We start from the raw sequence: 13,189 nt of genomic DNA on the forward strand, positions 1-13,189 counted from the left end.
ACTGTTACACTGTAGAAATGCTGGAAAACCTAAAATAATTTCTTCCCTCAAACTGCGAGACTTTGGAATTCCCTCCAGGTTCTCTGCTTCTGACTGTACTGACATGCAGAAGTTCAAGTGTAATGTGAATAGATATCTTGCTGCTGAACTCCCTACATAGTATCCCTGCAAATTTGGTCCCAAATAGTAGCCCCTAATGTCAAAGTGGCACTGTGTCTTGTTTGGGGGTAGAACAACATTAAAAACAAAAAAAATTAAAAGAAAAAGATTTAGAAAGATGTTCTTTGGCGTGACAAGTAAACAAAAACACTTTATTTTGCTTTCATATTTGGGATGAGTGAGCTTTAATATCCGACAATATTTAATCAGACAAGAGACAAAATACAAAAATTATATTTTATTTCCTTCTCCAAAGTGATAGAGAATTTGTAATGTCATTAGTTTGCTAAATGTGTGTCTAGCTAATCAGTCTAGAAGTTTGTGTTTTTTGTTGAGAAAATAAAAGTAAAAACAACTGACCAAAGTTATCTCCTCTTTTATACTTCAGAAAAGAAAAAAAAAAAGAAAAGAAATCCGTATATTTTGAAGTTTATTTTGGATAAGGTTTGCTACTTATCAAAAATAAGTTTAAAAAAAAAAAAAAAAAAAAAAAAAGGCTTACAGTCGTTATTTTCAGCAAAATTAGTTTCAGTTTATACTAAAATATTGATTTATATCATTTTCTTAAGTAAAACAATACTTAACACATTACGTGTTTATTAATAAAAATTAAAATAAACAATGCATAGACAAAAGTAAAATGTGCCTCAGTTCAAAAAAATTTCTCCCTCTCTAACTAAAGACAGAAAAAGTAGAGTGTAATATCAGAACAGATATTACACTTTGCCCCTATTCAAAAGTCCAAGGATTACTTCGCTAGAAAATTGAACAAGGGCAAATAATTCCATGAGTTTTTCCAGAATTTACATGAAGGGGTAGATAACTAAGTTTTCTACAGAAAATTGTGCAAGTGCGAATGGACAAGATACAGGGAGTTATCTGGTCCTATGCAATTTTTAAAGAGTCATCGTCATGATCGTTTTCGTTTTAAATTTTCTGTTAATTATAACAAACATCTAAGATGTGTTAAGTATTGTTTTTACTAAAAAAAAAAAAAAAAAAAAAATGATAAAAATTATGATTTTTAGTTCAAAAGCAATCATTAATGTTGAAACCTAATTTCGCTGTAAAAATGTCTGACCATACATTAGGATATTTTTTAAAAAGTAAAACAAACTTAAGAACTGATCAGAATTTTAATGTTGGATGTGTTTGAATTATGAAAATGAAGGACAGAAAATTGCTCAGGCAAAAAATAAATTGACATTAGGCTAAATTCTTGGATAAAGTATGAAACGTTGAAGTTCTTCGCTCATCATTTTAGAAGGGTTGTCCAACAATGTCCAATGGGTTCACATGTGCATACGATCAAAAGAAACCGATTGCATTTAGGATGCAGCAGGCAGTGCTCATGCAGCAGCTACTTTTTTCTTTACATAGATAAAGAAAATGGATTTTGAATATGTTTTGTGTATTACTGAAGTGAACCATATCATGTCGGACAGCTTCAGGTGAATTCAAGATGAACGCGAGTAAACGAGAATCCACCAACTGAAAAATCTTGGAGGTTGAGAAGGAGAGGTGAGAAAGGGGTAGTAGAATGAAAATGAGGATGGATTGGTTGTGTGTGTTCGTTAAACCCAAACGCCATCAGTGGTTATTGACTTTGGTTCTGCACAAGTTGGGGCGACAGCTTCACTTTCAGTCTTGGATCCAGTAGATTTGCTGGATCCACTTCCCTGTCTTGTAAATTGTTGCTGCTTCTCTAATAATTTTAAAATCACTGCAAAGAAAAAAAGAAAAATATGTAAGAAATACTGAAAACAGAATGAATCTTTTTTTTTTTTTTTTTTTTTTTAAACAGATATTTACAGGAAATAAATCACACTTGTCTGCATTAAGCTTGAGGGCTTATTAGACATTGTACTTTAATGTCTAAAGTCTCTTTGTACAAGAGTTTGTCAGGTCAACTTAGCATGAGGATAACTTTTCCCTACAAGTAAACTAACTAAATATTCAAAATCACATGGTATTTGTGGCTCAAATAAGACCTTCTCGGTAAGCCTGGCTCACACTGGTTTTTACGAGGAATTATGCACCTTCCCCAATTGTTGTTACCTCAAATAACAGCACGAAATCAGATACTCTAGAGTAGATGAACTATTATCCTGGATTCCAGTAAGACCAAGAGACTACAAGAAAGATATACTATAACATACTAAAATGGTCAATTGGGAAGAGGAAAATTATGTTCTCAACCTTTTTGCTAACTCAGTGTTTGAAAGGTAAAAGAAAACGTTAATGGAACATTTGAATATCTATGTATCGTATGGAGATCAATTGTTAGCTCTAGGAAAGGAACCCCTTGATTTCCGAGAACTTTGATTGAAGTAAAATGAAACACAGTTTAATTAATGATTTGGAATTATTTTACTTATGTGTAAAACAATAATACTCCCTCATCCTGCAAAGACATTAGTTTAATTTAGATGGCAGAATGGTATAGAATGCTTCATACCCTCCAAAAAATTCCAGCAAAAATCTAAGAGTCAGCTATGGTTCTCTCCGGAATGTACTGCTGCCATTGCACACAGAAATCACTTTTTCCATTGCTTCCAACGTAATATATATACTGAGACTAAAGCCGCTTTCAAGACTGCCAGCAGCCACTGTAAAAGAGTAATAAAGGACGCGAGAGAGTTGTATGCTCAGTCCATCAAGTCCAAAGTAGCTGAGCAGCGGCTTGATTCCCACCAATTTTGGCAAATAACAAACAGGGTTCTGAATAGAAGTGTACGCTCTATCCTAACCATCATCAGTGTACCTGAGGTAATCTCGTCAGCATTAGACAAAGGCAAACTCTTTGTAGCTAATTCTACCCTATGCAACCAGGGCCACCAAGCCCCTGTATTTCCTCCTGTGTGTGAAAACATGCTATGCGACATACAAATATATGTGTGTGATGTTGCCAAGCTAATCAAAAATCTTGATTCCAGTAAAGCAACTGGCTCTGACAGCATTACAATTATAGTGCTGAAAAAGCTTCAACCCTAACTAGCCCCCATACTTACAAAGCTGTTTTAGCATGGTCTTAAGGAGAATCGCTTTCCAACTCCCTGGAAAACCACATCAGTATGCCTTGTATTTAAAAATTCAGGCTTCTTTCCTAGAACTGTACACCTTTGGAACTCTCTTCCATTTCCCTACTTTCCAGCTGACTACAATATGGACGTCTTCAAGTCCAATGTGAACAAGTTTTTGATGAACTATTCCCTCAAGTAATCCCCTTTACCAAATTTCCACCACTAATGATTACTCAATGTTGTACCATACACTCATTAACCCTTATCCTCGAGTGGCTTCTGGGCCTTGATAAGTGGTGACTTCTTTGAAAAAAAAAAAAGAAAAAGAAAAGTTGCATTGTTTAAATTTAATGTATGGTTTTTATATAACATTTTTTACTCATTAATTTTATGAGTCCTAGATAAATGCAAATTATTTCAGCATTAATCTTTGCTTTTCATACATAAAGTAAATTTCACAGTCTATAAGGATTATTTGATAATCGTATTCATAATCGTACCCTATTTCCAAAAGAGGGGAGATATAACATATAAGAAATATTTTGAATTAAATCTCCCCTTGTTATTTCAGATCGTTTGAAACCATAGCAGCAAATTTTAGTATCCCCTCCATCAAGGCCAGAGGTTTTGGAGAAATATATATAATACTTGTGTCATTATATTATGTTAGTTTTTTAAAATGCATAAAACATGTATCCAGTTAAAAAAAAAATTTCAGATTTGCATGAGATTTAAACTCTAAATTGACATTAAAACACTACTGCCTTAGTAATGTATACTTTGCCTGTTCCCTTTTCATTCAACCAATCACGTTTCTTTTTGCATATGAACACTCTCCAAAAACCATAACATTTTAATAGTATATAGATTTTATCAGGTATTTATATATTCTTTCGTTATTCTACTTGAAGTGAAATATGTATGGTGAAGAAAGAAATACACAAATGTTCACTAATAATAATAAAAAAAAAAAAATGAAAAATTAGTGAAATAAAAGAAATGGGCAGGAAAGGGAGAAATAAGTGAGAGTTATTTTAGGCTATGTGTGAAAGTTAAATTGAAAAAACTAAATAAATAAATAAAACAAAGAAACCAACAAAAAATTTTTCAAAAGAGAAAATAGGAAAGGAAAAATAAAAAAAAAATGAAAAATGGGATCAAGTTGGGGGTGAAAATAAAGAAAGACAATAAAAAAGTGAACAATGTGACGAGGAAGTAGCAATTACCAAAAATCTCATCAAATTGACATACTAAAAATATTTCAATTTCGATTTTAATTAAATCTCTCACAACTTTACAGGTAAAAAGAATAGTTAATAGTCAAATAATTGGAAGAAAAACAAAACAAAACAAAAAAATAACTTCTACCAAATGCAGTAGAATTTAATTATCTGTATATTTTTAAAGTGTGGAAACTGATTCTAAGACTTTTTATATCTAACCTTACTGTCATTAGGTCGACTTATTGATACACTCACAGTTTTGTCAATTTTTTTGAGAGTGTATCACTTATCTTTGGATAACTTCATATTGAAAGGAATAAAAAAATAATTGACTTACCCTACCACTAATCCAGTCCAAGTGGCAAGATCCCCCCCCTCCCGGATTTTAAAGTTAATGGGAGAGTAAGCAATATACTTTTAACTATCTTTTCGGCATAAAGTTATTTAAAAATAAGCGACCATCTCTAAAGAAAAGTTGACATTTTTTTCGTGTGCCAACAAATTAATTTAATGAAAACAAATTTAGAGATAAATCTTACAGTTTCTACAATTTAAAAACATGTGGGTTGGTAGATACTTAAATTCTACTACATTTGGTATAAGTTATTTGTTGTGTTTTTTTGTTTATGATTTCTTGACTTAATTATTATGCACTTTTACCATTCTACATTGTAACAAATAGTATTTGTGTTTGATTACCTTAGAATGCCATTGTTCACAGTGTGCCAGTTAAACTTAATTCTAAAAATCGGTTGGAATTCTTAAGATTTTTTATTCTTTTTATTAGTTTAGTCACTTTTCTTTGTATACATTTTAATTGTAATCTATATACATAAAAGGCAAATGTAGCGCACACATTTTTGTGTGTCTAAGAAAGGCTTTTCTCGACGGAGTTCTCGAGAGGGGGGGGTACTATATCTTACAACCGTTTATATACCCGCTAGATCATAATATGTATGATTTGCGAACGCGCATCACGTCTAGATTTATTTATGTCGCTTTTTACAAAATTCTTGCTATTTCAGCCCCACTTGTGTTCGTTCGGCTTTTTTGTATAAAAGCAAAACTAATTTGAAGCTAAGGCATTGTTCCCGACAATTGCGCCAGGAACCTTTTGATCAATGCGGGGGAAACCCCTTATATCAGAAAATTACTATTCAATTTGGACAATCCGCTTTTTATAAAGAGCTGCCCCCCCCACATCTTGGGGAACAAAACCAGCCAAAGTTGGAGAAACAAACCCCAAAAAAACTGCCTCACAGTAAAAATTAACTGCAGTATTTCTATTTGACCTCATTAAAATCGCACTCAATTCAATTCTGTTTTTAATACTTAAATTCAAACATGTTTCAGTTACTTTTCCTTGCTGGCCGAGCGGGTAATGTGTCAGGTTTTTTTCACACTTTATTTTCCACCTTCACTTCAAGGCTTCAGGTTCGATCCTACTTACCTACCAAAACTTTTTTTTAACCTCCCTCTCCCCCCAACAAACACACCTATAAACACACGGGCAACGATTTTTTAAAAGAATTGTTAACATTGTTTTTTTTATATAATATTTAAACAGGGTTATTACTTTGCTTATTCTTTTGTTTTGAACCCCCCCCCCAAACACACACACCTCTAAACACCTGGGCAACGCCGGGTACCCGCGCTAGTATATTATATAAATCGCACCTGTCTGTTTAAATGTATGTATGTATGTCTGTCTCGCAAAAAAATATATTATAAACTTCATGTCTAGATGAAGGTGAAAAAAAATTTGTTTAAATCATGGAAAAGGGGAAATATTAAAATTTTAAACAGAAAATATTTTTTTATTTCATTTGTAGAATAACGGCTGTTGGAATAGCTTTCCTAATTGACTTGGATTTTTGCCCAAATTTTGGATAAATTGCATGTCTTATGATGAAATAACATTTTCATTGACTTTTTAATGCTTTTGGAACTTTCATCCAATTTTTTTACTTGTTGTAACCATGTTCACAAATTAAATTAGTATGTTTTGACTTCAGTTTTGCTTTTAAATTTATCATATTTGTTGAAAGTTTGTTTTTGTGCATAATAATAACATTTTTAAAGTGAAATATTTTTTGTTCAAAAAATAAATAAAATAAATGGTTACACACTATTAAAACACTAATTTAAATCCTCAATGCTTAAAAGTAAATTTGAACTTTATTTTGTGTAATATAGGTTCTGATGCCACCCTTTCTTTTTCCTGTCCTCAGTCAGTGAAGGATAAATCCTTTTAGATCGAAACAATTTGTATTTTTTGTTAAAATACAGAGTGCCTCTTTTCTTAATTTTTTTCCTCCACATAAAAAAAAACCTTATATCTAAGTCTGCTCTTATAGGAAGGCAAGTACATAGAAACCAACAACCAAAATTATTATCAAAATTTGGATTCAAACAAAGCCAAATAGGCAAGATATTCTAACAATGCCTAGAGTACAACTGAACCAATTTCCTTTCAGGAATAATATAAATATCAGGTATTACACGGGAATACAGACATTTGTTTTGCATGTGTGTGCATGTGCTGTTGTGCACCCGTCATACCTATCGCATTTGTAGCAACCTGCAGAAAAAAACAATCAGTAAAAGAAAATGATAATATATAAAAATTTGAAAATTCTTCACACTGAAAAGTTAACCATTCTTACAAGATTATTTTAAGCCATTTTTCACATCAGGGGAATAATTCCTGGAAAAATGACTCGTTTTTAATCAACTATTTTGTTAAAGTGAATGCTCTATATGGAAACGGACAAAGAAAAAAAAAACAATGGTACCCCCCCCCCCAAAAAAAAACAGAATTATTTTCTTGGGGGTTGGGTAGGGGCAATTTAGAATATAAATTATGAAAACTTAAATTAACACATTAAATAACGAATTAAATAATAAATTAAGATATCACAAAAAAAAACAAAACAAAAGAACTTCATACTATATCGATTGAACATCAAATTATAATTAAAATAAAATGGGGTAAAATACTTTCCATTCAATTTTTATAGGAAAATATGGTGCCTTTTTTAGAATTACACTTAGGTAAAAAATAAATACAGAAAAATATTTGTTATGTATGTACTCATCACAGAATGAAGATGTCATATTCCAAAAATCATATGAATTAATCAAGTAGTGAAAGTCAGAGTTTTTTTCCATGATATAAGCTTTGTTCAAATTTGAAAAGTAAAAAACGTATAAAATACGTTTATAAGCCAAATTACAATGTAATATTATGAAAATAAACAAATATTTATTTGCTGAAAATTAATATTTCGGAGATAGACTCCACCTGTATTTTATAAGTATTTTATTTTATAAAAAAAAGTCGTTTTTTTTTTTTTTTTAAATTAAAACAATCAAATTTTATGAGGAAATAAAAGGGAAGCAGGTAGAAGCCATATTGTTTTAAGTTTTGTGACAATTGAATTCGACTACAGAGATTTTGTTTGTATTCAAAATAAAACTTTAATTGTTAAAAATCGTAAAGTTTGATTTTCTAAATTTTTCTAAAAAAACAAAACTACTTGATTAATTTATATGATTTTTGGAATATAACATCTTCGTTTTGTAACATGTATGTATATCATAAAGATTTTTTTGTGTTTTTTTTTTTTTTTTCCATCAAGTATAAATCTAAATATACACCTAAGAACTTTTGGTGGCCAAAGATTAGTAGAAAAATCAAGATAGAAGATCATTTGACATCAAACATAAATAAAAAAAAAAAAAAAAAAAATGAAGCCCACTACTAAAATTTTAATGAGTAATTAAAAATACATTTTTTATTTCAAAATTTGATAACATTTTCAAGAAAAAAAAAAATGGTGCAAGTTTTTTCATTTTTAGTAGTTTATTCTGGTGGACTAAACAATCAATGTTTTAACAAAATGTAAGCATGAAAAAATATAATACTTAAAATTTTAAATAATGAATTAGATTTACGTTGCATTTTATCTGATCTCACTTCTATACCTTTATCTGATCTCACTTCTATACCTTTATCTAATCTCACTTCTATACCTTTCCAAACATAAACGAATTTGTATTTACAAATTGATTCAATTTTTTGCCATTACAAAATATCAATTTGTATTTTTGTACAAACAGCTTGCAGGACAAATGCTGGCAGACAATTATCCTACATACCGGACACCAGTAGATTCTTGGAATCATCAGGAGAGAATGCGCATAGTTTTGGAGCTTCCCGTTTGGCAGCCATTTTGCACTCATAGAAAATGGGGATCCACATACTGGATCATCTGCTCTACGGCATGTTAACGTTGAGCTGCCAAAATGACCTTTTTGTTGTTCATATCCAAAACAGGATTTATATTTAGTGTTAACTCTGCATTTATTGTTCTAGCCATTCATCACTGTTCCTTTTAAACCAGATCCAGTGATTGGCCTTTTCAACCATTGCTTGGATCCTTAGCATCGCAGCGATCTTCTGACACAAAATTAGGCCAATTGCTGTGAACCATTTTCTTAACCTTTCGCCAATGAATCTACGACATCTAATCTCTACTGACAAGCAAGATGCACACCAACCAACTTCACTGCATTCTTCCATTCTTTATTCACTACACGTTTTTCATTTTTTTCTAAGAATAAAATAAATTTACATTGATATTTGATGTTATTACAAATTCAGTTTTGCTAATTGTTTAAAAGCAAATATTTATCATTTCATCATTAGTAACAGTAATGGAAAATTCAACTTAACAAAATTAAAAAATTGGAAATAAGGCTAAAATTTTTCCAATTCCCGTACCTCCCAAAAGATTTCAGATTAATTATGCCAACACTTCTGTATTAGTCAGAATTAATTTTTTTGTATTAAATTCTTCACGTTCATGTATTTTTAACTTTTAATATATGCCTTTCATTTCCTGTGTTACTAACATAATGCCAGAAACTATTAATAAGCCTTAAATGTATTTGTTAATACATATTTCAATTGTCCATATTTCTTTGAACCATGCGTGTCAGATAATTGATACAAAAACAAACAAAAATAAAACGCATTGTTAATAATATAAACAAGAATAAGATATCCCCAAACTATATGCAACTACTTATAACTTAAATATCAAACATTTACATTTTATAAATTTTATGCAACTATTTATAACTTAAATATCAAACATTTTCATTTTATAAATTTTATGCAACTATTTATAACTTAAATATCAAACATTTACATTTTATAAATTTTATGCAACTATTTATAACTTAAATATCAAACATTTACATTTTATAAATTTTATGCAACTATTTATAACTTAAATATCAAACATTTACATTTTATAAATTTTATGCAACTATTTATAACTTAAATATCAAACATTTACACTTTATAAATTTTATGCAACTATTTATAACTTAAATATCAAACATTTACATTTTATAAATTTTATGCAACTATTTATAACTTAAATATCAAACATTTACATTTTATAAATTCAACAATGACTGTTTTCATGCGGCCATATTACATGCCTATGAGATGCTTAATATGTTCATTTTTTTCTTAAGTTTTAATTGAACCCATGGCCAAGTGAATAAAAACGTTAGTTATAAGATAATAGAAAATTATTTTTACTTTGAAATTGCAGGTTCAATCCCGGGTGAATGAACTGGAAACCTGAATCATTTACAAGATTTCTTAATGGCAGAGAACACAACAGAACAAGAACAGTATACTTGAACGGATTAAATAATTGATTCATTTTGAAATTCCCAGAAGGTTACCGACTACAAGAAAAGACACCTAAAGAAGACGAGAGAGTAGAATTATCAAAACATGACAATTGTCTGCAATGTTTGTGTTTTTTAAGTTTTTTAATTTTTTAATTTATATATTTTTTCAATTTAATTGAACCTTTCAACCTCCAGAAGAATGTAAGTTACAACTGAATTTTACCAAGTACTTTATCCATTATGCCATGGGTCCACAAGAAGGTCAGGGGTGACATTGACAAAAAATGTTGTAAAAATTACACTCAAGATGAGAATAGTAGTCTGAATAATTCAAATAATATGAATTATCGATCCTCATCTAAAAAATTCAGAAACAAAATTAATTTCTAATGAATATATCAGGCAATATATTGAAAGTAATATGATTAGCCATGACATTTACCATAAATCTTGGAAGGCTTAGCAGTTTAATTGCTTACACCTGGACTAAAAACCAAGAAAGAGAATCACCTAATAGTTAACAAATTTAAATAATCTTACTAAAATATCTATCGATTAATGTATACCTTTGACTGACATGCATGTAGAGATCACCTCAGACAAAAAAGATGTTTTCATATCTACACCAAAAACTCCTAGCTTTATTTCTTTATTTCTCTCAAGCAAGATGCCAAGAGATGCATGTGTATGATGCTGTTCCACACAAAACATTCTTTTGTAGACAAACGTTTACAATAAAATAAGCAATTAAAAAGGCAACTTTGTTACATTAATTCTTCCTACTTCTTTGAAGTAATAGTCAAAATTGTAACAAATTCAGTGAAACATTCCATAAAAGGTAACATTTAAAAGAAGCAGGGCAAAAAAATAAACATTGTCTGCTAAGTGGTGCTGGACATAAGTAAATTAAAGATTGTCTCTTACAATATGATTTTATTATTTGTATTGAACTATGTAGCAAAATATTACTTTCTGAATATTTATCAATACTTATCAATTTATCTCATTTGGCTTAGTTCCATACTTAAAATACAAGGACACTATTTTCATAGAAATGTTAATAAACTCATATTTACTGCATGTTAGTTTTTCTGTCCAAAAATCTAATTTTTTATGCTATCCAGAAAAATATTAGCTTTATCATAACATATTTGTGGACTAAATAAATTTCTCATTCCGTGGAATTTCCATGGGTTCTTCTAGTCTCAATAATATTATGAGAAAAGTAGATAGTTCTAATGATTGGTACAAACCCTTCTCTGCATACCACTGGATCATCTGTTCATATAGTTAGTCAGAAAATACAGGAAATAAAATGGAGGAGGAGGGTCCATTATTCATTAAAAAGGGTTGGATTGGAAGATATTTTATTTTTACAAGTTCAAATAGACAGTTAAAAGAAAAAGAAAAATCAAAAAAGTAGGGAGCGGGGTTGAATAAGAAATAACAAGAGAATAAAGGAAATGAGATTCTAATAAGACTTACAGATGCCTGCAGCTAATTTCCAAAAGGTGGCAGCCATTTTTTAAATTTTATTTTTAATAGTAAAAAAGAAAAGAAACAGAAAAAAAACACAGATTAGCAAAGAAATCTTTTATAAACAACAAAAGTGATGATGACGATGATGATGACTATGGAAAATCAAGTTGTGCTTCTACAATGATGATGATGAATAATAATAGACAATCATCAATGAATAGAAAACAAACATAATTCAATACAAGTAAAAGATAAAATATTAGTTTTGATCACAATTTTTTAGATGAGGCATTATTTGTATTGTTTTTGTTTTTAAGACTATGATTCTCACTGTTACTATGAATTTTGCAACAGATATACCCTTTATGGTTGGACAGTACATCTGGAAAAGAGCCAAGAACTTGCCTTTCAAAATCATAAAAATAGATAGCACCAATGAAAACACAAAGAAAACAAGGAACAAAAATATAATAAAAATACAACTGAGGTATCGAATTAACAATGGCACATAGTACACTGGTTATGTAGATAAATTGATAGATAGTTTATCTGCTCGGTGCATCCTATCCTGTCTTGATAGAGTTGAAAAACGGCTGTAAAACCTAGTAGGTGATGCCCTTTTCTCCCTGTAACCTATTTCTCACAGAAGAGACGTTGAAAGCCTGTCTCTGCTCTATCATTATTTTCATGGCAAGTGCCTGTCTGAGTTTCAATCTATGATCCTCCTTTGTTAAACTTTCAGAAAAAGCTACAACCACTATCAACAATTTCCCTCACTAGCTGTGCCTAAACCTAAATATAGATTCAACGAACAAAGCTTCTTTCCTAGAACTGCTTGATTATGAACTGTTCTGCTGTTTGCTTTCCAGCTGACTATAATATGGTCTATATATTATTTAATTGTAATTCATTATTGAGATGAGTATTATTTTATTTATTTTATTTATCCTCATCTTTCTTAGATGTTGTTTCACAACAGATTCAACGTGTCTATCCACTACACCACGGGCCCCATGGATAGAGACGTTGAATCTCTATGGTTCCAGGTGAGAACTGTCTGAAGATAACGGTTTCAATCCTACACAAAGCCAGCCAGAGGCTTACTTAGCCAAAACATGGTGAGACAACAACTATAGTTGGCAGTAATTGCTGAAAATGAAGTTAGGATATTCGGAGTTCCTATCCCGTCATGTTTCCCACCTGACAAAGGCTAGAGGAATAGTTGGCCGAAACGTTGCGAGACAACATCTAAGAAAGATGAGGATAATAGTCTGAAATAGAATAAGTCAATATATAATATGGTCGTTTTCAAGTCTAATGTAAACAAATTCTTGTTGAGCCGTCACTTTAGATAATCAAATATTACCCAATTTTCACCACTAACGATCACTACACTTATTTAAGTGACCAGCTTACACTCATTAACCCTTATCATTGAGTGGCCTTTGGCCTTCGATAAAGTGATTTCCTTGTAATATGTAAAAAAATATGCTGCTGTGAATCTCCTTTTCATTTTCTTACATCATCATCTCACACTCTTGTTACTGTTACATTTCCCCTTTTTCTTCCAGCATTATAACAGTGAACCGG

The 13,189-nt window shown here is 30.6% G+C and overlaps 1 protein-coding gene across 1 annotated transcript in view; it reads right to left on the reverse strand.

Moving 5' to 3' along the window:
- Positions 1-280: 280 nt before the first annotated feature.
- The window catches only part of LOC145303561 (uncharacterized), a 150,595-nt gene continuing 137,686 nt past the window's right edge, over positions 281-13,189 (reverse strand). The window contains exon 4 of the mRNA XM_080145074.1: positions 281-1,882. Coding sequence (XP_080001200.1) covers positions 1,734-1,882 — 149 coding nt within the window. The 3' untranslated portion in view covers positions 281-1,733. The remainder of the gene's footprint in view (positions 1,883-13,189) is intronic.

The sequence above is a fragment of the Euprymna scolopes genome, chromosome 19, assembly GCF_053919585.1.
Source record: "Euprymna scolopes isolate OS-2025 chromosome 19, ASM5391958v1, whole genome shotgun sequence".
In the NCBI taxonomy this organism is placed as follows: Eukaryota; Metazoa; Mollusca; class Cephalopoda; order Sepiida; family Sepiolidae; genus Euprymna; species Euprymna scolopes.